This window comes from Panthera tigris, chromosome E2 (genome assembly GCF_018350195.1).
Source record: "Panthera tigris isolate Pti1 chromosome E2, P.tigris_Pti1_mat1.1, whole genome shotgun sequence".
Classification (NCBI taxonomy): Eukaryota; Metazoa; Chordata; class Mammalia; order Carnivora; family Felidae; genus Panthera; species Panthera tigris.
Window position 1 is genome coordinate 8,432,489 of NC_056674.1, and position 21,013 is coordinate 8,453,501.

Genomic DNA, 21,013 nt, shown 5'->3' on the forward strand with positions numbered 1-21,013 from the left:
GGGTGCCCACCTAATTTGCATGTGACGTTCCCAGCATCCCCTTGGCCGGAAGACCTTAAAAGGTATGGTTGGGAAGGGGTGGGGGGGGACGTCCGGGCTCTTGGTGCCGCCTCTGGCTCAGGAGTCTGTCAACCATCTGAAGGTAAAGTTTTCATTTCGTGAAATCCATAGAAAAAGAAAGGGCCACTGCTCTGAAGCACAGCTGACGAGAAGGAGGGTGTGCAGCTGCAAGTTCGAGAGCTATCGGACCCCAAAAGCAGGGGTGGGTCCTAGCACTCTGCGCGCCGAGACCCTCTACGTAGGTAGCAGGGCGGGGGGGGGGGGGGGGGCAGCTGGGGAATTGGTGACGTCCGGAGTGAGAAATGGGTGAAAGGATGGATCTACCCTGATAGCACAGAGGGGCACTGTGTACTCCAGGGAAAGTGAAGCAAAGAGGAGAAAAAGTGAAGCAACCCGGTGCTGGAGGTCGGCTATAAAAACAAAACAAAACAAACAAACAAACAAACAAGAAAAAAGTAGCGGGGCGCGGGGAGGTTGCGGAGATCGGAGGCGTCTGCACTAGGGGATGAAAGGAAGAGTGGACCCTGAAAATGGAAGGCAGTCCACTCTATGAAGTGTGTGTGTGTGTGTGTGGGGTGCCCTAGAGGAGGGAGGCTGTTTGGGGGGGGGGATGTGGATGGAGGGTCTACGATGGAAATGGGGGAGGGGCTCTTCTGTGGGGGAATTGTAGGAGGGGTCAACAACAGGGATAAAGACGGGAGGTAGAGATCTACAAGTGAATAGCGTCTGCACTGAAATACCTAGGGGAGGCTCTACCTTGGAAGTGGAGGTGACTGCGCTGGGTGATGTGGGGGAGGGGAGAGGAGAAAAGGGTTTATAACGGAAGAGGGAAGGTTCTACGCTGGCGGAATTGAGGTAGAGGGCCCGGACAGAAGCAGCTAGAGAAAGGGGGGGGGGGTGTCTCGAATTGGGGAGCCTCTCCGGAGGATGAAAAAGAAGGGCTCTTATGTTGTACCCAGGAAAATATACGTGAGGGACCCTGCACCGCGGTCCCGTGAGAGAGAGAGGTCTGGGTGTGGCACCCTCAGGCCACATGGGCCCCCAGCCCACGAACTGCTCTCTAAGCGCAGGCCGAACCATGGGTACCCAAAAGCCGCGGATCCTGCCCTGGCTGAAGTTGCAGCTGGACTTGGGGCGGCTGGAGGGGGTGGCCTGGCTGGACGAGAGTCGCACGCGCTTCCGCATCCCGTGGAAGCACGGCTTGCGCCAGGATGCCCAGCAGGAGGACTTCGGCATCTTCCAGGTGAGTGAGCTTCCCGGACCCCCGAAACCCTGAGCTGCCAGCCAGGCGGGATGGACTCCCAGGGGGGTGGAGCCGGGAAAGCGGGGTTAGCACGCCTGCGATCGGCCCCGAGCTGACGCTGGCAGCTGGAGGTGGGTGGAGTTAGGACAGGACCCGGCCGGGTTATCGGTGTCGACCGCAGGCAGTGTTGGAGCGGCCAGTTTCCGGGAAAAGAACCGGAAAAGCGGGGTAATTTCTCCAAGGAAATGCATCCTGGGGGATTCAGAGCTCGCAGAGGGTGGGGGGCTTGGTCATAGAATTCTGGGGGCGGGGCTTGGAACCTTAGAGGCGAGACTTGGCCCCCAAGCTGAGGTGATGCCCCACCAAGTTAGAATATACCAGTGGTGCGGTACCCCGGGTTAGAGTGTGAGGGGGCGGGGGTTATCACAGGGTATCCTGGGGCAGGTTGGTGGCAGAGTTAGGCACCCAGTAGGACCTGGAAGTTTGGCTTAGAAAGCAAAGGTTTTCAAGGCGCCTGAGTGGCTCAGTGGGTTGAGCATCAGACTTCAGCTCAGGTCATGATCTCCAGGTTGGGGAGTTCGAGCCTCACATTGGGCTTACTGCTGTCAGCACAGAGCCTGCTCTCCCCTCCCGGGTTTACACTGTCTCTCAAAAAACAAAACAAAAAAGTAAAACATTAAAAATTAAAAAAAAAAAAAAAGAAAGCAAAGGTTTTCAAAAAGTGAAGACAGGGGACCTTGGGGTGCAGAGAACCCAAGGGTTTAGGGATGGAACCTTGCCAGGTTAGAACGTGCCAGGTTAGAACGTTGGGGCAGGGGGTCTTAGTCACCCTCACTATCCTGGTCAACTGGATCCCCAGGCCTGGGCCGAGGCCAGTGGCGCCTACACTCCTGGAAAGGATAGACCTGATCTGCCCACCTGGAAGAGGAATTTCCGATCGGCCCTGAACCGGAAGGAGGTGTTGCGTTTAGCCGAGGACCGGAGCAAGGACCCCCACGACCCCCACAAGGTCTATGAGTTTGTGAACTCAGGTGTGCCAGAAGTGGGGCTTCACGTGGAGGGGTGGGATCTTGAGTGTCCCCAACACCCTTCTCCACTTACCACCTTCCTTGACAGGAGCTGGGGACTTTCCTGAGTTGGACACCTCTCCAGATACCAATAGCAGATGCAGTCCCTCTGACACCCAGGTCAGAACGCATCCCAACCCTCCTGCCCTCCTGTCTCTGGCCCGTCTTTCTCTCTGTCCCCATGGCCTTGTTCAGGCTTCCTTTTCTCCCCCTGGACCTTCGCCTCCGTCTTCCTCCTGAGCCTCCCTTCTCTCCCCTGCGGTCCATCCCCAAACTGAGCTAAAGCTGACCCTGTCCCTCCCCTGCTCATAGCCCTGCCATGGTTTCCTGGCATCCTCAGGAGAAAATTCCGTTTTCACCAGGCATTTAAGGCCCTAATACACCTTCCCAGAGTTTCATAGCTTCCCTTGCTATTTAGGGTACCCTCAGCCTCCCGGGAACCCAGAACCACCCTCCCCTTGGTCTTGCTGATGTCTGTGTTGGGGCAGGTCCCCCTCTGAAGTCGTGTCCAGCCTTCTCTGCCCGGGTCTTGCTTGCACAGGGCCAGATCCTGGGGCCAGATTTAGCTACTCCCCTTGGGCCGGCAGTAGACCCAGCATATACCAGAGCATGTATTTTGCCATTCTGTGCCCACGGTTGTCTCCCACCCCCAACTGGAAGCCCCTTGAGGGCAAAGCTCAGCTGTGACTCCTCTCTGGGTCCCTACATTGCTGGGCACAAAGGCCTGGTCTATATGGCGTCTCCAGAAAAGGCTGTGGAAATGCCTGGATCCTTTTCTTTTTTTCCTTCTCTCCAGGAAGACATACTGGAGGAGTTACTGAGTGACATGGCCTTGGCCCCATTCCCAGATGGGGGGCCCTCGAGCCTGCCTATGGTCCCTGAGGAGACCCCTCCATTCTTGCTGAGCCCCAGCGTAGACATCCCTGCCCCCTGCCCAAACCTGCAGCCCCCGGAAAACCCACTGAGGCGGCTGTTGGTGCCTGAGGAAGGTGAGCGTCGACTGTAGGGTGGGAGGGGCTGGGGCGATGGACCCCCTTATGCTCACTCAATCCCCCTCCCCTTCATGTCGCTGCTGCCGCTGCTCAGAGTGGGAGTTCGAGGTGACTGCCTTCTACCGGGGCCGCCAAGTCTTCCAGCAGACTGCCCTCTGCCCGGGGGGCCTGCGGCTGGTGGCGTCAGATGCAGACCAGACACTGCCTGGACAGCCAATAATCCTGCCAGACCCCGGGGTGTCGCTGACAGACAGGGGCGTGATGGGCTACGTGAGGCGTGTGCTGAGCTGCCTCGGTGGGGGGCTAGCTCTGTGGAGGGCGGGACAGCGGCTCTGCGCCCGGAGGCTGGGGCACTGTCACACGTACTGGGCCTTGGGCGAGGAGCTCCTCCCTGACAGTGGCCACGGGCCCAGCGGCGAGGTCCCCAAGGATGAGGAAGGAGACGTGTTCGACCTGAAGCCCTTCGTGGCAGGTGAGTGAGGCGGGGCCTTACCTCTGCTGTGGATAGAGCGTACCCCAATGGTTCAGAACTCTGAGGTCCGGAATGGAATTCAGAGGACTGAACTTCGGCCTGGGGGCAAAAAGACTGGATTGCTCTGAGTCTGTCGGAGAAGGGTCTCCTCTGCCTGGAGCCGGTAGGCGGCCGGGGGCGCGGTGTGCGGAAGTGCTCAAGGAATTACCTGCCACAGTCATCACGATCACCAGTTATTACCACTTACCAGGATGGGGGGCCAGAGAGATGCAGGAGAGAGAGGTCCTTCAGAGCTTTGCTGTCCAATAGATAATGTCTGCAGTGCTGGAAACGCTGTGTGTGTGTGTGTGTGTGTGTGCTGTCGGGCGTGGTACCCGCTAGCCGTGTGTGGCTACTGAGTACTTAGAGGAGGCCAATGCAATGGAGGAAGGGACTTTTAAATGTTGACTTTAATTAGTCACAACTTAAATGTGAATGGCCACAGGGGCTACTGGCTCCTATCAGGAGAGGGTGGCCTTGGGGGGTTGAAGAGCAGTTAAAACTGCCAACCACCTGGGCCTCCAGAATCCTGGAACGTCCCTGCGGGAGCGCGCTCCTAGGGGGGGGGGGGTGCACATCTTCCAGCCCCACCCCATGGGAGGAGGAATGTTTAAGATTGTGCCACCACTGTGGGGACTTGGCCCAGATCAGCGGCCATCTGGTCATGGTGGTGTAGGGATGTTGGGCTTCAGGTCAGGGATGAAGGTCAGGCTGTTTGTTACTCAGGTCTGGGGGGCCGGGAGGGGGAAGGGGAGGGTCTTCTTCCCATGCCTCACTAAGCTCTCGGGCCTCCAGAACTGATCGCCTTCATCGAAGGAAGCGGACACTCACCACGCTACACCCTCTGGTTCTGCGTTGGGGAGCCATGGCCCCAGGACCAGCCGTGGATCAAGAAGCTCGTGATGGTCAAGGTGCTGCGGGCCTGGGCTCCTGGAGCTAAAGGGGGGGGGATCTTAACAAGGGGCAGAGGAACTACAAGTCCCAGAAGCCCCTCTGAAAAACTACAACTTCCAAGAGTCTCTGCAACCACCAGATTCTCATCCAGAGGAGCCTCTGGGTGTCCCTCTCTTCTCACCCCTACAACCTGTTTTGAACTCTCAAAAGCATGTGGAAGTCGGTGGACTACGAGTCCTCACAGTATCTGTGAGGAACCACAGCTCCTGGGAGTCCTTCTGACCACAAGCTGCTCAGCCCTAGCTTCTGGGAACCCCTCCAGCACCTCAGCCCTAGGAAACTTCTTGGACCTCTGGTGGTTGTGGTTATAGGGAAAACTACAACTTCCGGCAGCCCTGGGCCAACTAGTTCACCCGGAGTTACAGCGTAGGGGCTGCTGGGAGTTGTAGTCCACTCAACCCTACCCCTGCCGGTGAACCAGGTGGAGTGTTTTCCCTGACCGGTTTCCCCCCCCACTTCCTGCAGGTTGTTCCCACTTGTCTCAGGGCCCTGCTGGACATGGCACGGTCAGGGGGCGCCTCCTCACTGGAGACCACCGTGGACCTGCACATCTCCAACAGCTACCCACTCTCCCTCACCTCGGACCAGTACAAGGCCTACCTCCAGGACCTGGTCGAAGACATGGATTTCTAGGTCACTGGGGAGATCTGACCCCTCACTCCTCACGGATGATGGCCTCTTGTGCCCTCACCTTGGCCAATAAACTGTTTCTTACCACTGTCACCACTTGTGTGTCTGGTGTTCAGTGTCTCTGGGCTAGCCCTGACGCAGGCCAGGCATTATTCCTTCTTAGGGCATCAGCTGACCCCTCTGTGCAACCCACAACCCAGATGCTCACTGCCCAAGGACCAGACACCGCAGGGGCAGCTGATACTGGTCACCTCCTTTCCCCTTCCCAGGGACCTGGTGAGGAGGTGTGACAGTCACCTCCGTTTTATAGACCAAGACACTGAGGCTTGGAGAAGAGCAAAAGTCAGACAGTAGGAAACACAGGACGGGTTAGAAACCAGGCCGGATTCCAGGGTTGCTGCTCTGCGAGGGAGGCCCCAGAGCAGAATCTAGAACCTCTGTCTCGTTTATAAACAGTTCAGGCCCCTGTCCAGTAAGCAGAGAGCCTTGTCCTGTTGGCTGGGGGCACCTTGGGTCCCCTCCCAGCTCCTGCCAGGTGACCTCTGGCCCTGGACTCCCTGCTGCGTGGGGCTGGAGCAGGCAGTTGTAAAGGAGCTCCGTGCCCCAGCCCTGAGGCCCACCCACTCCGGTGACCCAGGCCTACTACCTCTCCTCACCACGTCTGGGTTCTGGGTAATGTGGACTGACGAAGGCCAGTGTGGCCCGGACTCACTGTGTGGCCCTTGCCGCTCTGTGCCTCAGTTTCCCTCTACCTCAGGAGAATGGGTAATATCACCCCAGCCTCGAAGGACTGGTAAAAAGGGAATCCAACTAAATGGGGGACAAAAGTCCTGTTGCTGAGGCAATTCCAGGGCAAATAGCACCAGGTGCCCTTAGCCTGGAAGACACTGAGCAGGTGGGACCTGGGACCCCAACCTCCCACCCGCCACCATTTTCTGTCAACAGCAACCACTTGCTGTGTAGCTGATACGGCGGTTCTAAGTACGTCACTTGCCTGGGTCTTCGTCCTTGTAACAACCACTTCAAGGATCAGGAAACTGAGGCCCAGAGAGGGAAAAGCACTTCCCCCGAGTCACACCCTACTAACCACCCTCAGACCTGGGTCAGACCTGGGCAGGTCTCTTCCCAACCCTTTCCCAAACTGGTCTCTGAAAAGAAAGGGCTGAAATCATGGGGCTCGGGGCTAACATTTCATGAAATCTTTAATGAAACTGGGGGAGGGGCACAAACAGAAGGGAGGGGCGATGGGGACAGGCTTGGGGGCAAGGGGCACAGGGCTGGGCAGGGCAGGGGGCTCTCCTCTTCCCTGCAGCAACCCTCCCCCAATCATCCCACTGACGGGGCGGGGGAGGGAAGTGGGGAGGTGGAGCCATAAATACGTCCAGAATTCCAAAGAGGCGAAGGAGGGAAGGGGTGGCCGAGGGTCTCAGAGAGGGGGCAAGGGCAGGCCTGGGCCACCCTTGTCAGGGGGTCCAGGCTCCTTGGGCGGCCGCGGGGGCCCTGGGGGGTCCCCCGGCTTGCGGCCATGCTTGCGGAAGTAGCGGTAGCGTTGGACGTAGGCCCGCACCAAGTTGCTCACCTTCACTGGGTTGATCTCCCCGCTTTTGCTGTGGCAGATCTAGGGGGTGAGAGGCAGCTGTGATCACCTCCAGCCCCCCAGGGTCCCCTCCACCTGGACTGCTGACTGCTGAGCACAGCTGCGAACTGGGATGGGAGCCGCTCCCCCAGATTCCGGACCAACACCCCTACGTGTCCCCCTGATGTCAGCGGGACAGGCCCAGGTGGGCTTGAGCAAATCCTGTCCCCTCCTCACCTTCCACACTGACCCACCATCCCCGGCTCCCCATGCATGCGCATGTCTCCTTCTTGTCCTCTCCCCACTTCTGTGGATCTGTCCCCCGCGGGGCCCCACCTTGTGGACAGCCTTCCTCAGGATGTCCTTGTACTCCTCCTTGGTGATGTCCTTCTTCTGATAGTACGGCTTGATGGCCAGCTTCACCTCCTCCACTGCCCTCTCCTGCGTGTGCAGCTTCTTCAGATACTGGCAGAGGGGGTGACGGGGAGGGAAGGAGGGACAGCAAAGGCCGGATGAGTTCCTGCGGAACCCCAGGCCTCCACTCACCTGCCTGCCAGCTCAGCCTCCTTGACACATCCAGCTACTCCTGGAGGTGGAGGTCCTGCTCAGGATCTGCCCTGTGTTACCCTTGCTGCGGTCACCCCAGACCACAGGCCAGGCCGGGCCTCTGAACATCACTTGAACATCACCTAGGCTGGACCTGGGGCTATCCGCGGTGGCCTTGACCAGGACACGTATGTCCACTGGCCATACGAAATTTACACGAAGTAAGATGGGGCACTTGGGTGGCTCAGTTGGTTGAGTGTCCGACTTCGGCTCAGGTCACGATTTCACAGTTTGGTTCAAGCCCCGCATCGAGCTCTATGCTGACAGCTCAGAGCCAGGAGTCTGCTTCAGATTCTGTGTCTCCCTCTCTCTCTCTGCCCCTCCCTCACTTGTGCTCCCTCCCTCTCTAAAATAAATAAATAAACTTAAAAAAAAAAATTACACCAAGTAAGAAATAGGCGACGCCATCATCTGCCAATTGGCTGTTTGACCAGAATGACCTTTTCGGACCTGACCGAAAGGAAAACCGGCCTGAGGCCTGTGAGTAGAAGCCAGATGTAGCTGAATGAAAACTGGTTTGTTCCCACTCGTGCATTTGAATCAAAGTTTAGTTCCTTGGGGTGCCTGGGTTCCTTCTTCAGTCGGTTAAGCATCTGGCTTCCACTCAGGTCACCGTCTCACTGTTACTGAGTTTGAGCCCTGCATTGGCTCTGTCCTGACTGCTTTGGATTCTGTGTCTCCCTCTCTCTCTCCCCTTCTGCCGCTCACACTCTATCTCTCACTCTCTCAAAAATAAATAAACATTGAAAAAAAATTTTAGTTCCATACAATCAACGACTTCTGTTTTATCTGAGTTCCCACCTGTTGGCATCAGTCTGCTATTCTCCTTGGGCCCCTGCACTTCAGCATCTGCAAAACTGTCACCATCAACCCGCCTCTCCCAAACCCAGCTCACCTTGTCTGTGTCCCCACGTCCCTCGGAGCTGCTGCTGCCCTCTCGCTTGTCAGATGCCGCAGCCAGCCCAGTGGGGGTGGGAGGGGTAGAGCCGCAGCCCCCCAGGGGGAGGCTGCCAGGGAGCAGGTAGCTGGAGGGGCCAGGGGGCAGACCCAGAGAGGTGGGCACAGGAGCTGGGGTCACCCCCAGACTGGAGGGTGGCTTTCGGTGGCTGAGGATCTGTCGGAAGAGGTTGGAGAGAGGATGAATAAAGGGAGGGGGAGGGAAAGAGGGAACACGTACCCCCATCTTTCCCACCCTGATTTCCAAATCGTCCCAGAGGCAAGAGGCCCCTCCTCCTGCCGACCCCTTCCTTGTCCCAAGGTCTGCCGAGAATTGTAGTTCCTCTCCTAATCAGAGTCAGGGGACAAGAAGAGGGACTGGGGGGACTCTTCCCCAGAGGGGCCCACCTGGTTGGTGGCCTGGATCAGCTCCTGGGCCTTTGCTCGGCTCGCCAGGTTGGCTTCTTCCATCTTGAAGAGAAGTGCAGTCACTGCAAGAGGCAGAGAGTTGAGGACAAGGAGATCAGGAGCTGACACAAGAGGTCACCGAGGCACCTGCTGCCGTCTTCCCCCCGGGCCCTGGACAGACCATAGGTTTCGGGCTCAGAACTGGGAAAAGGGGACCTTGGCCAGTGGGAGAACGGCTCCGCACCCCACATATTCTTAGGACTCAAGGTATGTGTGTGGTCCGGGGGGAAACAGGGCCAGGTCATTCAGGGACGAGGTAGCGGCAAAGGTGAGATTCTGTCTCAAACCCCCTGTGCCCTATTGCTATCCCTTAAGGGACAACGCTCCCAGCTCACCCTGTTCTTCCTGGTCCCTCCACCACACCCAACCTCGTCCACCTCCGGGTGGACCCCAGAACATGGCCCACTCCTCCAGCCTGTGCTGGGCTGGCCACCCCCTCTCCCCCCCACCCACCTGCCTGCTCTCCTCCAGCACAGCCAGACCTCTACCAGCCTTCTAGACAGCCCCTCGCAGTCTGGGTCACTGTGCACCTACCCCCTCCAAAGCATCCCCGCTGCCTCCAAGCCTGTCCCCACAGGACCTGGTCCTCCCCAATCCTGTCTGTCCCAGCCCGCGCCCCCCACCCCAGGGCACACTCACAGGCCAGGACACCGCTGGTGGTGCAGTCCACACCAGCAGGCAGGTTCCAGGGCATGGGCGGGGGCAGCGTGGGCAGCTGGGAGACACGGGTAGCCGGCCCATCCTCTGCCCCTGAGTCACCGGCTGTGGACCCCGCGCTAGGGGCAGTGCTCGGGGCAGCTGCGGCGGTGCTGGTGGCCGTGGTGGTGGCAGGCTGCTGCTCTTCCTCCTCCTCCTCTTCCTCCTCCTCCTCCTCTTCCTCCTCCTCCTCCTCCGCCCCGCCTCGGACCCCAGCCTCCTCAGCGGCCTCCTCGGGAAGGAAGGAGACCTCGGGGGTCTTGCAGCTGCTGTCCACGGTCTGGGAGTCCGGTGTGAGTGCAGGGGGGGGAGGGGCTGCCTTAGGGGGCGGGGTGCTAGGGGCCTTGGCCGCCCGCTCTTCCCCGGACCAGGAAGTCTCCTCCACCCCCTTGGCCCCCGCTGCCTGGCTGCAGCTATCCGCCTTGGACTTCTTCAGCGTCGCAGGGCCGCCGCTGCCCCCACCGCTGCCCCCGCTGCGGATCTTTTTCCTGGTCTTGGATGGCTTGGTCTTTCCCTTGGTCCCCTTGGCTTTCTTGGCCCCAGCCTTGGCCTTGACCTTGGTCTTTTTGGGCTTGGTGCTGCCCGGAGCTGCTTTGGCCACCTCTGCAGGGGCCCACTCATCGGGCTTGAGGAAAGGGGAGCGGCTCTCCCGGTCGCGGCTGAACTTGACTCCGATGGAGCCCAGGCCAGCGGATGCGGCCTCCTTGGCCGGCGTGGTGCTGCTGACGCCTTCGCGGATCAGCACCGCCACCTTAGACTGCAGCTTCACCTTCCGGGAGGAGGAGGAGCACGACGAGGAGGACGAGCCGGAGCCGCTGCTGACCGGTGGCTTTGGCGGAGGCCCCGAGGAGGGCGCTGACTCCTTGGGAGGCCGAGCCTTCTTGGATGACCTGTCCCTGTCCCTATCTCTGTCCCTGTCCCGGTCCCGATCCCCCCCATCCAGCGCCTTCCGCCGTGATCCCTTCTCCCGGGAGGAGGAGGAGGAGGAGGCGGCCCCGGAGCGGCGCCGGTCCTTCTCGCCGCTCTTGCCCCCCCGCTCCTCGGCACTCAGTCCCTCGGAGTCGTACAGGACCTCGCGCTTGGGCGACGAGGCCGGGGCCGGCGACGGGCCTCGGGGGTCGGACTTGTCCGGCCGGCCCACGGTGATGGTCCGCTTGATGGCGAAGAGATCGTGGTCCGTGAGGTCCTGGATGGAAGGTGGCACCGCCCCCCTGCGGCGGCTGTCACGCTCTCCGCCCAGGGAGCTGGAGCCGGAGGGCGGCTGGGTGGGCACCGGGGCCTTCTCGCTGTCCCCAGACCGCTTCTCGCCCCGGGACCGCGACCGCTTCTTCTTCTTCTTGCCGCCGCCGCCGTCTCGGTGCTTGCCACGGTGCCGCTCGCGCCTCGAGGACGACGACGAGGATGTGGCGGGGGGCGGGGAGGCCGAGCGCCGCCGCCGCCGCCGCTTCTCCCGGGACCGCGACCTGCGGCTGCCCCCGCGGCGGCGGTCGGTGCTGCGCGAACGGCGGCGGGAGGAGCGGGACCGCGAGCGGCGGCGGGCGGACGACGAGGCGTGAGAGCCCGGCTTGCGGTCCCGGGAGCGGTGCTTCTTGGAGTCCCAGGGGGAGGCCGGGGCCGGCGGGGCAGGCTGCGCGCTGGACGACGACGATGCGGCCTCCTTGGCCTCGCCGCCGCTCCGCTTGCGCTCCCGCCTCGACTTCTTGCGGGTGGGGGGGCCCGCGGGGGCGGCGGCGGCGGCGGCGGCGGCCGGGGAGGGCGAGCGCTGGCGGTAGCGCTCCCGACGCTGGGTCAGGATCTTGCGGCGCAGGTCCAGGCCGCCCCAGCGCGTGTCCGCGGCCGGCGGGGCGGGCGCCGGCTCCCCCAGGTCCACCTGCAGGGCGCCCTCGCCGTCTGACTCGGCGTGCAGAGACAGGAAGTCGTCCCCCTCGGGGGCGCGGGGGGCAGGTGGCGGGGGCGGGGGCTGGGCCGCCGGGGGCGCTGAGGCTGCAGGAGGGGGTCGCGCCGCCCGGCCAGCGGCCCGGAAGAGGGAGACCGCCACCCTGGGCTCCTCCTCCGGCTGGACGATCTCGCCCTCCTCGATCTCGGAGTCTCCCGGTGGCAGCAGGGTTGGCGGGATGGCGGCTCCGCCGGCCGTCACCACCTCCACAGAGACCTTGCCTTCCCGACAGGCCTCCGCCTCCGTCCCCACCACGAAGACGCGCCGGCGGGTGGCTCCGTCGACCCGGGTGGAGTCCACCTGCGGAGGCGTTCCAGGGGCCGGAGTCGGTTGTGGGGGCTGGGGGTCCGGGCGGGGGCTCTCATCACCTGGGAAGTCCTGGCTCAGACTGTTGTCATCGTAGATGCCCGCCAGGGTCTCGGAGATGCGGCTGATGCTCTGGGACAAGCCTTCCTCCTCCTCTTCTTCCTCTTCTTCCTCCTCTTCTTCCTCTTCCTCCTCTTCCTCCTCCTCCTCCTCCGGTGAAGGAGTCCCCGCTGATGAACTGGGGTTGGAGCCAGTGGGCTCGAAGGGGTCGTACTTCTGCTCCGGAGCAGGTGGTGGGGAATAGGCCTCGTCGGTGGGGTGGAAGGGGTCATAGATGTCGAATCGGGGGGCAGGTGGGGCTGGGGGGGCTGGAGGAGGTGGAGGCGGGGGAGGCGAAGGGGAGGAGGATGAGGGGGAAGGGGAGGGGGAGGAGGACGCAGAGGACGGGGCAGGGGGTGGGGCAGGGCCCCCGTCTCCAGTGCCCAAGGTAAGGAGGTGACGGGCACAGGAGGGTCGTGAGGAGTGAGACTGCGGAGACACTGTAAAGGAAGAAAGGAGACAGAGAGCCCCAGTCAGGCACATGTCCTCCTCCCTGGGCCGTGCAGAGGGGGCCGCAGGCCAGTGCCCCGGCCACCACCCCACTCTGGCGGCACCCTGCACTTTGCACGGGACAACTCACAGATGCTCCTAATGACTCCAAGCTGGAGGTACTGCGTCCTTTCAGGACGAAACTGAGGCACAGAGTACTGCAGTATCTTCCCCAAGGACACACAGCAGGGAGAAGGGGGGGTGCAAACAGCCAATGTAGCCACTGAAGCCACTGAGCCTGTGCTCCCACGTCCTGAGATACACACTGGCCTGCAGCCCAAGAACCCCCTGACCAGTGTCACCACAGAAGACACAGGCTAGAGAAGGGTCGCTGGGATTTGAACCTAAGACCGCTGCTCCAGCTGCCTCTTGTGGGACTCTATCCTGTTTCCTGAAGGGAACTGTGGGCGGCTGAGAAGGTGAATCTCCCTCTCGAGAGCCCAGGAAATGGCAGAGCCAGGGAGCCCTGACAGCCGGAGTCCACAACCCACGCACTTCACTCTGTGACGAGCCCCATCTGAGGGGCAACATCCGCTCAGGACTCAAAGACACCGCCAACGGGCGACAGGAACAAGCAGTGTTCGCCCCTCCACATGGGCCAGGCATCGTGCTTTCCTGCCTAACTTCATCTGTCCTCCTGAGACCCTGCTTTCTGAGGACGACGTGGTCTCCATGCCATCAGTCCCACACACGGTGACAAGGGACCTGGGCTGCACCTCCGGACACACACACTGGGGTCCAGAGGCCCCACTCAACCACCTACTACAGGGACCCTGAGATGGCAAGGGCACCAGCATGGTCATGTAGACAGTGACAGGACAGCAGGGGCTTAAGAGGGCAGTGCCAGGGGCGCCCTGGGTAGCTCAGTCGGTTAAGCATCTGACTTCAGCTCAGGTCATGATCTCACAATTTGTGAGTTCAAGCCCCGCATCGGGCTCTGTGCTGACAGCTCAGAGCCTGGAGCCTGTCTTAGATTCTGCGTCTCCCTCTCTCTCTCTGCCCCTCCCCAGCTCATACTGTCTGTCAAAAATAAATAAATGTTGGAAAAAAATAAAAAAATAAAAGAGAGCAGTCCCAGAGCCACCTCTCAACCCAATCCTAGGCTCTGGCCCTCACCCGTCACGTGACCAAGGACAAGGAACTCAACCTCTGCCTGCCTTGGTTTCTTCATGTATACAATGGGCATGCACTCATTCATTCAGTACATTTTTGCTGATCGCCTATCTTATGCCAAGCTGTTTCAGGTACTAGGAACAGAACAGTGAACACAACAGACAAAAGTCCCTGCCTTCAAGAAATCTCCATGAGCCACGCAGAAAAGTCTGCCAACTGCTGAGGGCTGTGGAAGAAAATAAAGCAGGGAGGACGGTGATGAGAGCATTCACACATCGCAGGGATGAGGGGACTAGGTGGGCAGCTGTGTGGAACAAACCAGACTGCGCCCGGCCCCACGAGGACTCGGTGAGCACGAGCTATTCCTACCCTGCTTACGAATTATTACCACCACCGGAAGTGTAAAACACAGACTAGAGCGGTCTGGAAATGCAAGACAGCCCCTCCTTTATGTAATCTTTATACGATATGGAATCAGGGATGAGGTTTTTTTTCCTAAAGTTCTTAATAACTTCCAAATGACGAAAACCACTTCTAGTAAGAAAATAAAACATAACCCCAGCATCTCCCACCAAACAGCTCTTACAGTCCAGATACAACTATATCACCGAAGGGCCTGGCACCAAATTCCCAACGCCTTCTGTTCTTGTAAATAAAGTTTTATTAGGACACTGCCACGTCCATTTGTTTATCTACCCCGTAGGCCTTCTAATTTTAAAAGAAATGAAGAGCTTTTGGGGGGTTCCCCAAGGGCGTGGTGGGCCCTGAGTACAACGCCCCCTGAGCCGAATGGACAAGACATTTCGCAGCTATAAAAAAAGGACAAGGGAAACCGAAACGGGCACAGCGTGTGTGAGCCACGGTCGGCTGCGAAACAGTCACTTCTGGCTGACCGCGCCGACCTCTCCTCTCCCTCCCTCCCAACTGTGGATGCACATGAAGGTGGGGGGGGGGGGAGTCTAAACCAGGGGTTCCCACCGGGGTCCTGGGGGCCGGAAACCTCACCGAGGAACTGGCTAGAAATGCAAATTCCCGGGCCCCACCCCAGACCCACTGAATCAGAGATCCTAGGAGTAGGCCCAGGGACCCGCGTATCGACAAAGTCCTCCTCCTCGTGACTCGGATACCCGCCCAAGTCTGAGAAGCTCTACGCTGCTCACAGGGCTTAACACTCAAAGAGACCTGGGCTACAGGCTCAGGGCCCAGGAGCACCACTAAGCCACTGGCTGTGCCACCTTAGACGAGGGACTTCCCTTTTTCAGATTCGTCTCCTCTGGAAGATAGAGATGCTAAGAGCCTCCCCCCACCCCACCCCCAATCCCAGGGAGACGAATTCCCAGTGCAGTCACACTGCCACGTGGCGCCCTGGACACGGAGTGCCTCACACGTGCCGGCCAGGACATCAGCGTTTGCCGTAGGTACGTCTGTAGGTACATAAAGCCTTGCAGTCTAACAGGCAGAGGCTTAAAGATTTTGTCTAAATGACAGGATCGCTACTGTTACTACCAACAACAGCTGACTCGTGCAGGACTCCGAGGCCGCCTGCTCAGCTCTGCCCTGGCCCCACATACCCGTTTTGCCTGTCCTCCAGGCCCTGAGACGGGGCAGCAGGCTAGGCACCGGCAGAGGGATGGGATCCCTGTCCCCGATTCGGACCTCGGCCACCAGCTCCAGCATGTCCTCACTTCTGCAGGGCAGAAGGGGGTGAGTGAGCCTGAAGGAAGCTGCCAGCTCCCCCGCTAAAGGCCTCTCCCACTCCAGCTGCCCAACTACTCACTCGCCAGGCCGAAGGTCCAAGTGGCTGGGAACCCACGTATCTGGGGGATCCAGAACGCTCACCAGCCCCGCGAGGAAGCTGTCTGCGGCCATGTCCAACACCTGGAATAGGCCGGGAGGGGTTCCAACCCGTCCCTCTCACGTGAGGGCCCACAAATCCCACCTCCCCGGCCCCTAAACCTTCAGGAACCCAGGCATCTGAGAACCCGAGAAAACGCAGAGATCCAACCAATTCCCTCATCCTGACTTGCTCCCAGGACCCAAGGGCCCGGCCCCAGGGACGATGCCCCCAACCCCTCCAACACTGCAGCTGATCAGCACCCCAACCCCAAGAGTCTGGGCCCCCGGCCCCCCGCTCTTACTCACAGTAGCCGTGTCGGTCCCCCCTGACTCCTGGGAACGGGGCTCTGACCGTGGGCTCCGGCAGCCCCTCCATCGAAGGCCGTGACACCGGGAGCCATCTGGAGAGAGATTTGCATGGGAGATTGGACACGGGGGACGAGACACAGAGACTCTGTGGAGTCAGAGGAAAGAGGAGCCTGCTCGGGCTCTTGAGGAGGGAGCCAAACTCCTGCCTGCTCTCCCTGCCTCCACCCCTCAGCTCCCACCTTGGGGCCCAGAAAGACTTCCCCAGCGCCGTTCTGAGGCGCTCTCACCCTCCTGACCTCCTAGCTGCCCTCAGGATGGATTCCAGACAAGCCAGCCTGGCACGAGAGCCTTGCGGTGACACAGGTCCCATGGAGCTCTCCTGCCTCACCTCCTGCTCACACCCCAGGCCTGCCAGCCCCAAAGAACCACAGCTCGGTCCTGCAACACGCCCCTGTGCTGTGTGCCTGCTGGGTGCCTCTGCCTACCAGGCTTTCCTCTTTACCAGACAACAACTTCAGTATGTCCCCGGAGACCCGATTCACCGGTCTGCCCCTCTAGGAAGCCTCCCCAGACCCCATCTCCTCCACACTAGCTTAACCGGGCCTCCTGCGCTCTCCCAGTGCCTCGGGGCCACCTCTGCGCTGTGACTGTATCTCCCCTCCACCAGACCGTGAGCCCCTCCAAGGCAGCCATGGGGTCCGACCCATCTTTGGCTCCCCGAGCCAGCACAAGGGTGGTAGCCAGGAGGCCTCAGAAAGTTTTTAGGAATGCAATTAGGATAAAGAATACGGAGAGATGGGACGGAGGCTAAGAGGAACCAGAACCCATCGTACCTTTATCATTTGGCAGATCCCCCTGCAGGGAACTTCCCACAGCCTGCTGAATGGCCCGCTAGAGAAAAGGTGGAGGGTGGAGGGGGTGGAAAGAAAGGGCAGTCAGGGCACCCGTGCAAATGGTCACAAGCTCTGCTCCTGGGAGACAGCCATTCCAGACACCCCTATAACGAAACTCGAACCCTTCAGAGGAGCCAAGTGTCCAGGCCCCCAGCCCCTCCTCCCCTCAGGGCCCAGGAGCTGGGCCCTGACATCTGCACTTCCAGCCCGTCCCTCCCTTGGCCCCAGACATCTAGCAGCCTTACCAGGATAAAGGCAGAAGGAGAAAGCGTGGGGTCTCTGTCCGGCGGACCATCGCCCAGATCCTCGCCCGACTCCTCTGTCTTCCCTCGAGACTCATCTTCTTCCTCCATGGTCACCTGGTGGTTGAGGGGGTGAGAGTTTGGAGTGGAGGCAGGGGTGGGGGGTGGTGGAAGGGGCTGGAAGCAGAGGATGGACGCAAGGATCTCCAGGGCCTCCGCCACGGCTTTGACCAAGCATCCTCCTCAGCATCCTTCTGCCCTCTACCACACACGCCAGTCCTTGGGCGAGTCCCAGGCCCTGAGCAGACGTCGCAGAGACCAGAATGGCTCTCTCCCCTTGCCTAGATTTCTACTGCTTCCTTTCTTGCAGGGAGGCCTTCTGGCCTCCTATTTCAACACTCCACTCCCCAGTCTCCACTTAAAGCTTCCCCCACAACCAAGCTTTAAGACCTCCCTGCCTGCCCCCACATTGGCTGATGTTTTTCCCAGTTGAGTTGTGATTTCAAATACCGTGTCCCGCAGTCCCCTAAACTCTCCTCTCCCAAACTGAGATACGTGCCGGTGTACTGAGTATACCTCAGATACCGTGCAACTTCCTAAAGCGGCAACGATTCTCCTCGATGGTGAGGGACCAAAAAAAAAAAAAAAAATTGGTTTATACACAAAAAATGGAGCTACAAGAATGATGTACAAAACCAACACCAGACCGAAAACACACCTATCACCAATCTGCCCCTTGTGGGAGATCATGGCTAAAGCCTTCATGAGGTCACAGAAATTCTCAGATCATTCAGAGGTTGAAAGGTTATCCTTCAGACTGGTGGGTGTCTCGATTAGGTCTTCAGAAAGTAGGAGTACTCCAGCTGCAAGCTTCCTTAGAACCATCCAATCTGCTACTGTGAAAACACCATCCGGTCTCCAGAGTTCCCAGAAAGCTTTAAAACCCCTGACTCTTTATGCTTCTCTGTAGACGGGCACCACAAGAGTATCTACCTCCAAGAAGGGCTGGTAAGAACTGAAAGCAAAGGGACTTTCTGCTACAGAGTTAGCACAGCCCAAGCGCTCAATACAAAATAACAAAAATTAGCTTCAAGGCCCAGGTTTACCGCACATCTACCTCCCCTATTCTCCCAGCTGCACACCTGCCAAGCAAATGCATCGGTCCTGGTCTCCTTCCTACCACAGCTTTCCAAGCTCTGCCCAAGCTCCCACAGGCAACCTCCCAGACCAGAGCCTGTGGCTCCTTCACTAACTCCCACTAACATGTCCTGCCTTGTTAAACCCCTGTGGACAGTTCCCAGCCCTGGAGCTGCTCTCCAGCACCTCTGGGAAAAGCGCATGTTACGCAGAACAGTGACTGCCACATAACAGGGGCTTTAGTCAAGATCTGCTGAGGACAGACACACAGACCCCCAAGCCCTCCGCGGTGTATGAAGGTGCTCCCCTGCCCATTTAGACAGGCCCCAGGCTTTGCGGACACATCCACAGTTCTTTATATCTTTTTGACATGAAAAGGTTCTGCAGACATTGTTAGGTCCCTCTAGATCAGTGTTTCCCAAACTACAGTCTGAGAGCAGTACAGTGCTTTGCAATTAGCTTGTTATAAAAAAATAAAAGTAAATCGAACACAGTTGAAAATTCTTCACGGTGCATCACAAGTAGTACGTGGGAATATTAATTAATGGGACTTTGGCATTAAATACACATGTCAGTATGTCCTAGCTCTTAACACAAAAAATGCACTTCTTACTGTAGATCAAGGTCAAGAGAGTCTGAAAAGCATTGCACTAAATGAGTCTCAATGATCCTACAGACTTCCCCAGACTAATGTGGACTAATTCCAACTCTCTATAGCTCCAGGGCAATGCAGAATTTTTATCAACATTTTTCATTTAAATTACATTATAAAGTGCAAGTACATTTGAGCTGGGCAAATTTTCCAGTACTCTCCTTTGTCTTGTTCTCCACGCGATTACCCAGCCCCAAAAGGCATTCGAATTGCTCCAGGCATAAAGACTGTACTCTTGCAGTCACACTGAAAGCCACCTAGATGGTTCCAGGTCCTTCTAAGTGCCCCCCAGCCTCCTGTCACCCATGTTAGACACTCTCAGACGTTAGAGACCCATCCAGGCCTCTCAGCACCCGTCAGTATTTGCCTCCTTCCCTTGGTGGGCACATCCCACCCCCCTGGGTGGCCCTAAAAGACTTCCTAGCCCTCCAACAGTTCTTCCAGACCCGCTACATGGCCCCAGACCCAGGTAGGTGAGCCGCATCCTCAAGGCAGCCCATGTAGACACTCCCAGTCCTAACAGACATACCCCGGGCGCTATAGATGGCTCTGCAGATACTCCTCTGCTCTTGCAGACCTCCTTCACCCTGGGACATATCTCAAGATCTCAAGATGGCCCCAGAACCCTATAAACAGACCCTAGCTTCGGGTCAGCCCGTAAAGACGATCAACAGTGTCTACAGATATGACCCAGGCCAGCTATGTGATGGAGGGCAGGCTCCAGTCTCAGTCCAGGCCCGGTGGACATCCCCAGTCCTCTCGGGGACGCCCCGTTGATGCCCCCCGGAACCCACAGACGCGTCCCGGGGCCTTGAGAAGGCCCCCCGCTCGGCGCCAGGCTCCGCCGCCGCTGCCGGGCCCGAGGCCGCCCCGCTAAGTCCGCCAGGCCCCGCGGCGTGTGGGGAGGACCCCGGGACAACTAGCGACCCGACTCCGCCCCGCCCACCCCGATAGGCCCGAGCCCCGCGGCCCAGACTGCCGCCGCCATCTTACCCCGCCGCTCGGGCTGCGGCTCCGGCCCCGGCGCGGGGCGGGGCGGGCTGGGGGGGCTCGCGAGCAGAGGGAGGAGAGGGGCGGAGCTAAAACGCCGCCGAGCTTGCCGGGACTTCAAGTACCGAGCACGGTGCCGTGAAGGCTGGTGGGAAGGCTCCGGACTCAATTTCCCAGCAACCAATGGGGCACATCGGCATGAGCGCGCGCGACGGACGCCGGGAGGCGTAGTCCGCACGTCGCCTCCGTCGCGCGGGGACAGCAAGGAGGTGAGAGGTGAAGTGGGCGGGGTTGCGGCAGCCCGCGACAAGGCCCCACGGTGCCCTGCGCGCGCGCGGAAAGAGCTGCGGAACAGGAAGTGATGTAAGACCACTCAGCCCGACCGCCGCAAGGGAATTGTAGTTCGGAGGAGTGGGAAGTAGAAAAACAGCCGGACTTGCTGAGTTGCCCCGCCCACTTTCTGGGGATCCCAGAATCCCGATCTCCTAGTCCTCTCTAAATTTAGAACCAAGGAGCCTGACGTACAACCTCCTCCTCATTTAGGACGGAAAAGTCCAAATTCCGATTCCTCTCATTCAGCAGACAAGCCTGGAGTCCCTATTTCCCTCCTGCCTGGGACTTGGGAGTCCGACCACTTCTTCCTTCCAACCAGGAATCTAGCCCTCAGGCCCTTCCTTCCTCAGACCATTCCTGGTCTCCAACTCGTACTTTACACAGACACAAGTGTTCGGACTCCCCACCTGAATTCCCTCGGATCCAGAATTCTGAATCCCTGAACCCAACCCCTGAACCCAAGAGTCAGGGCCCCCAGCTCCCTCCTTTACGGAATCTAGTAGTAAAGACTCCCAGATCCCCTCCTCCCCGGGACCCAGGATTCCAGGCCTCCATCCTCATTCTCTCCGAGAGACTCAAAAGCCTGGGCCCTCAGCTTCTTCCTCCTTCAAGCCTCAGAAATCCTGGCCCTAGGCCCTTCATGACTCGGCCACCCCGGCTTGGGCGAGCTGGCTCAGGGATCAGGAATGCAGTGATCTCACGGCCCCTCCCTGTCCCGTTACGCGGCTGTCCCCCCTCCAGGGCCCCATCTCCCCTCCCAGTCTGTCTTCCGCTTGGCTGGGACTCCGGGAACCGGAAGCCTGGGTCCCTTAGCGGGCGGAGACTCCAGCGTCCTGCCTAGACACCCGGGTCGGAAGCCTGGCTAGGATCCCAGGACGTAGGTGGAGCTTCCCCTCAAGACCTACTCCTTCCTCCGAGCGCGCCTATATACGGCCGCGC

At 59.4% G+C, this 21,013-nt stretch overlaps 2 protein-coding genes across 8 annotated transcripts; one reads left to right on the forward strand and one right to left on the reverse strand.

Annotated features, from left to right (window-relative positions):
* The first annotated feature begins 86 nt into the window (after positions 1-86).
* IRF3 (interferon regulatory factor 3) lies at positions 87-5,550 on the forward strand. Of its 6 annotated transcripts, none has more exons than XM_007074177.3 (8): positions 87-142; positions 1,131-1,303; positions 2,163-2,334; positions 2,420-2,490; positions 3,167-3,359; positions 3,457-3,834; positions 4,669-4,784; positions 5,293-5,550. In XM_007074177.3, exons 2-8 carry the CDS (start codon positions 1,139-1,141, stop codon positions 5,458-5,460), a joined length of 1,263 nt encoding a protein of 420 aa, XP_007074239.2. In that variant the 5' UTR covers positions 87-142; positions 1,131-1,138; the 3' UTR covers positions 5,461-5,550. The 6 variants fall into 6 exon arrangements, with proteins under 6 accessions (XP_007074239.2, XP_042825188.1, XP_042825189.1 ...); XM_042969254.1 differs by having other exon boundaries at positions 100-298; positions 1,020-1,303; XM_042969255.1 differs by having other exon boundaries at positions 100-262; positions 1,020-1,303.
* Positions 5,551-6,639: 1,089 nt separating this feature from the next.
* SCAF1 (SR-related CTD associated factor 1) lies at positions 6,640-20,047 on the reverse strand. 2 transcript variants are annotated; one of them, XM_042969370.1, is made up of 11 exons: positions 19,745-20,047; positions 16,966-17,079; positions 16,661-16,718; positions 15,825-15,919; positions 15,460-15,560; positions 15,254-15,369; positions 9,683-12,520; positions 8,984-9,066; positions 8,535-8,753; positions 7,370-7,498; positions 6,640-7,075 (listed from the first exon to the last, which is right to left on the reverse strand). In XM_042969370.1, the coding sequence occupies exons 2-11, from the start codon at positions 17,071-17,073 to the stop codon at positions 6,884-6,886; spliced, it is 3,939 nt and encodes a 1,312-aa protein (XP_042825304.1). In that variant the 5' UTR covers positions 17,074-17,079; positions 19,745-20,047; the 3' UTR covers positions 6,640-6,883. The 2 variants fall into 2 exon arrangements, with proteins under 2 accessions (XP_042825304.1, XP_042825305.1); XM_042969371.1 differs by lacking the exon at positions 19,745-20,047 and adding an exon at positions 19,281-19,640.
* Positions 20,048-21,013: the final 966 nt, after the last annotated feature.

Bases quoted from the DNA above. Each gene is read 5' to 3' on its own strand.
- IRF3 (XM_042969254.1), top strand. From the start codon at position 1,094: ATGGGCCCCCAGCCCACGAACTGCTCTCTAAGCGCAGGCCGAACCATG. The intron at 3,835-4,668 runs GTGAGTGAGGCG...TCGGGCCTCCAG, and splicing joins CCTGAAGCCCTTCGTGGCAG to AACTGATCGCCTTCATCGAA. The intron at 4,785-5,292 runs GTGCTGCGGGCC...CACTTCCTGCAG, and splicing joins AGAAGCTCGTGATGGTCAAG to GTTGTTCCCACTTGTCTCAG.
- SCAF1 (XM_042969370.1), bottom strand. From the start codon at position 17,073: ATGGAGGAAGAAGATGAGTCTCGAGGGAAGACAGAGGAGTCGGGCGAG. The intron at 16,719-16,965 runs GTAAGGCTGCTA...CCTTTTCTCTAG, and splicing joins CTCCTTCTGCCTTTATCCTG to CGGGCCATTCAGCAGGCTGT. The intron at 9,067-9,682 runs GTGAGTGTGCCC...TGCCTCTTGCAG, and splicing joins CACCAGCGGTGTCCTGGCCT to TGACTGCACTTCTCTTCAAG.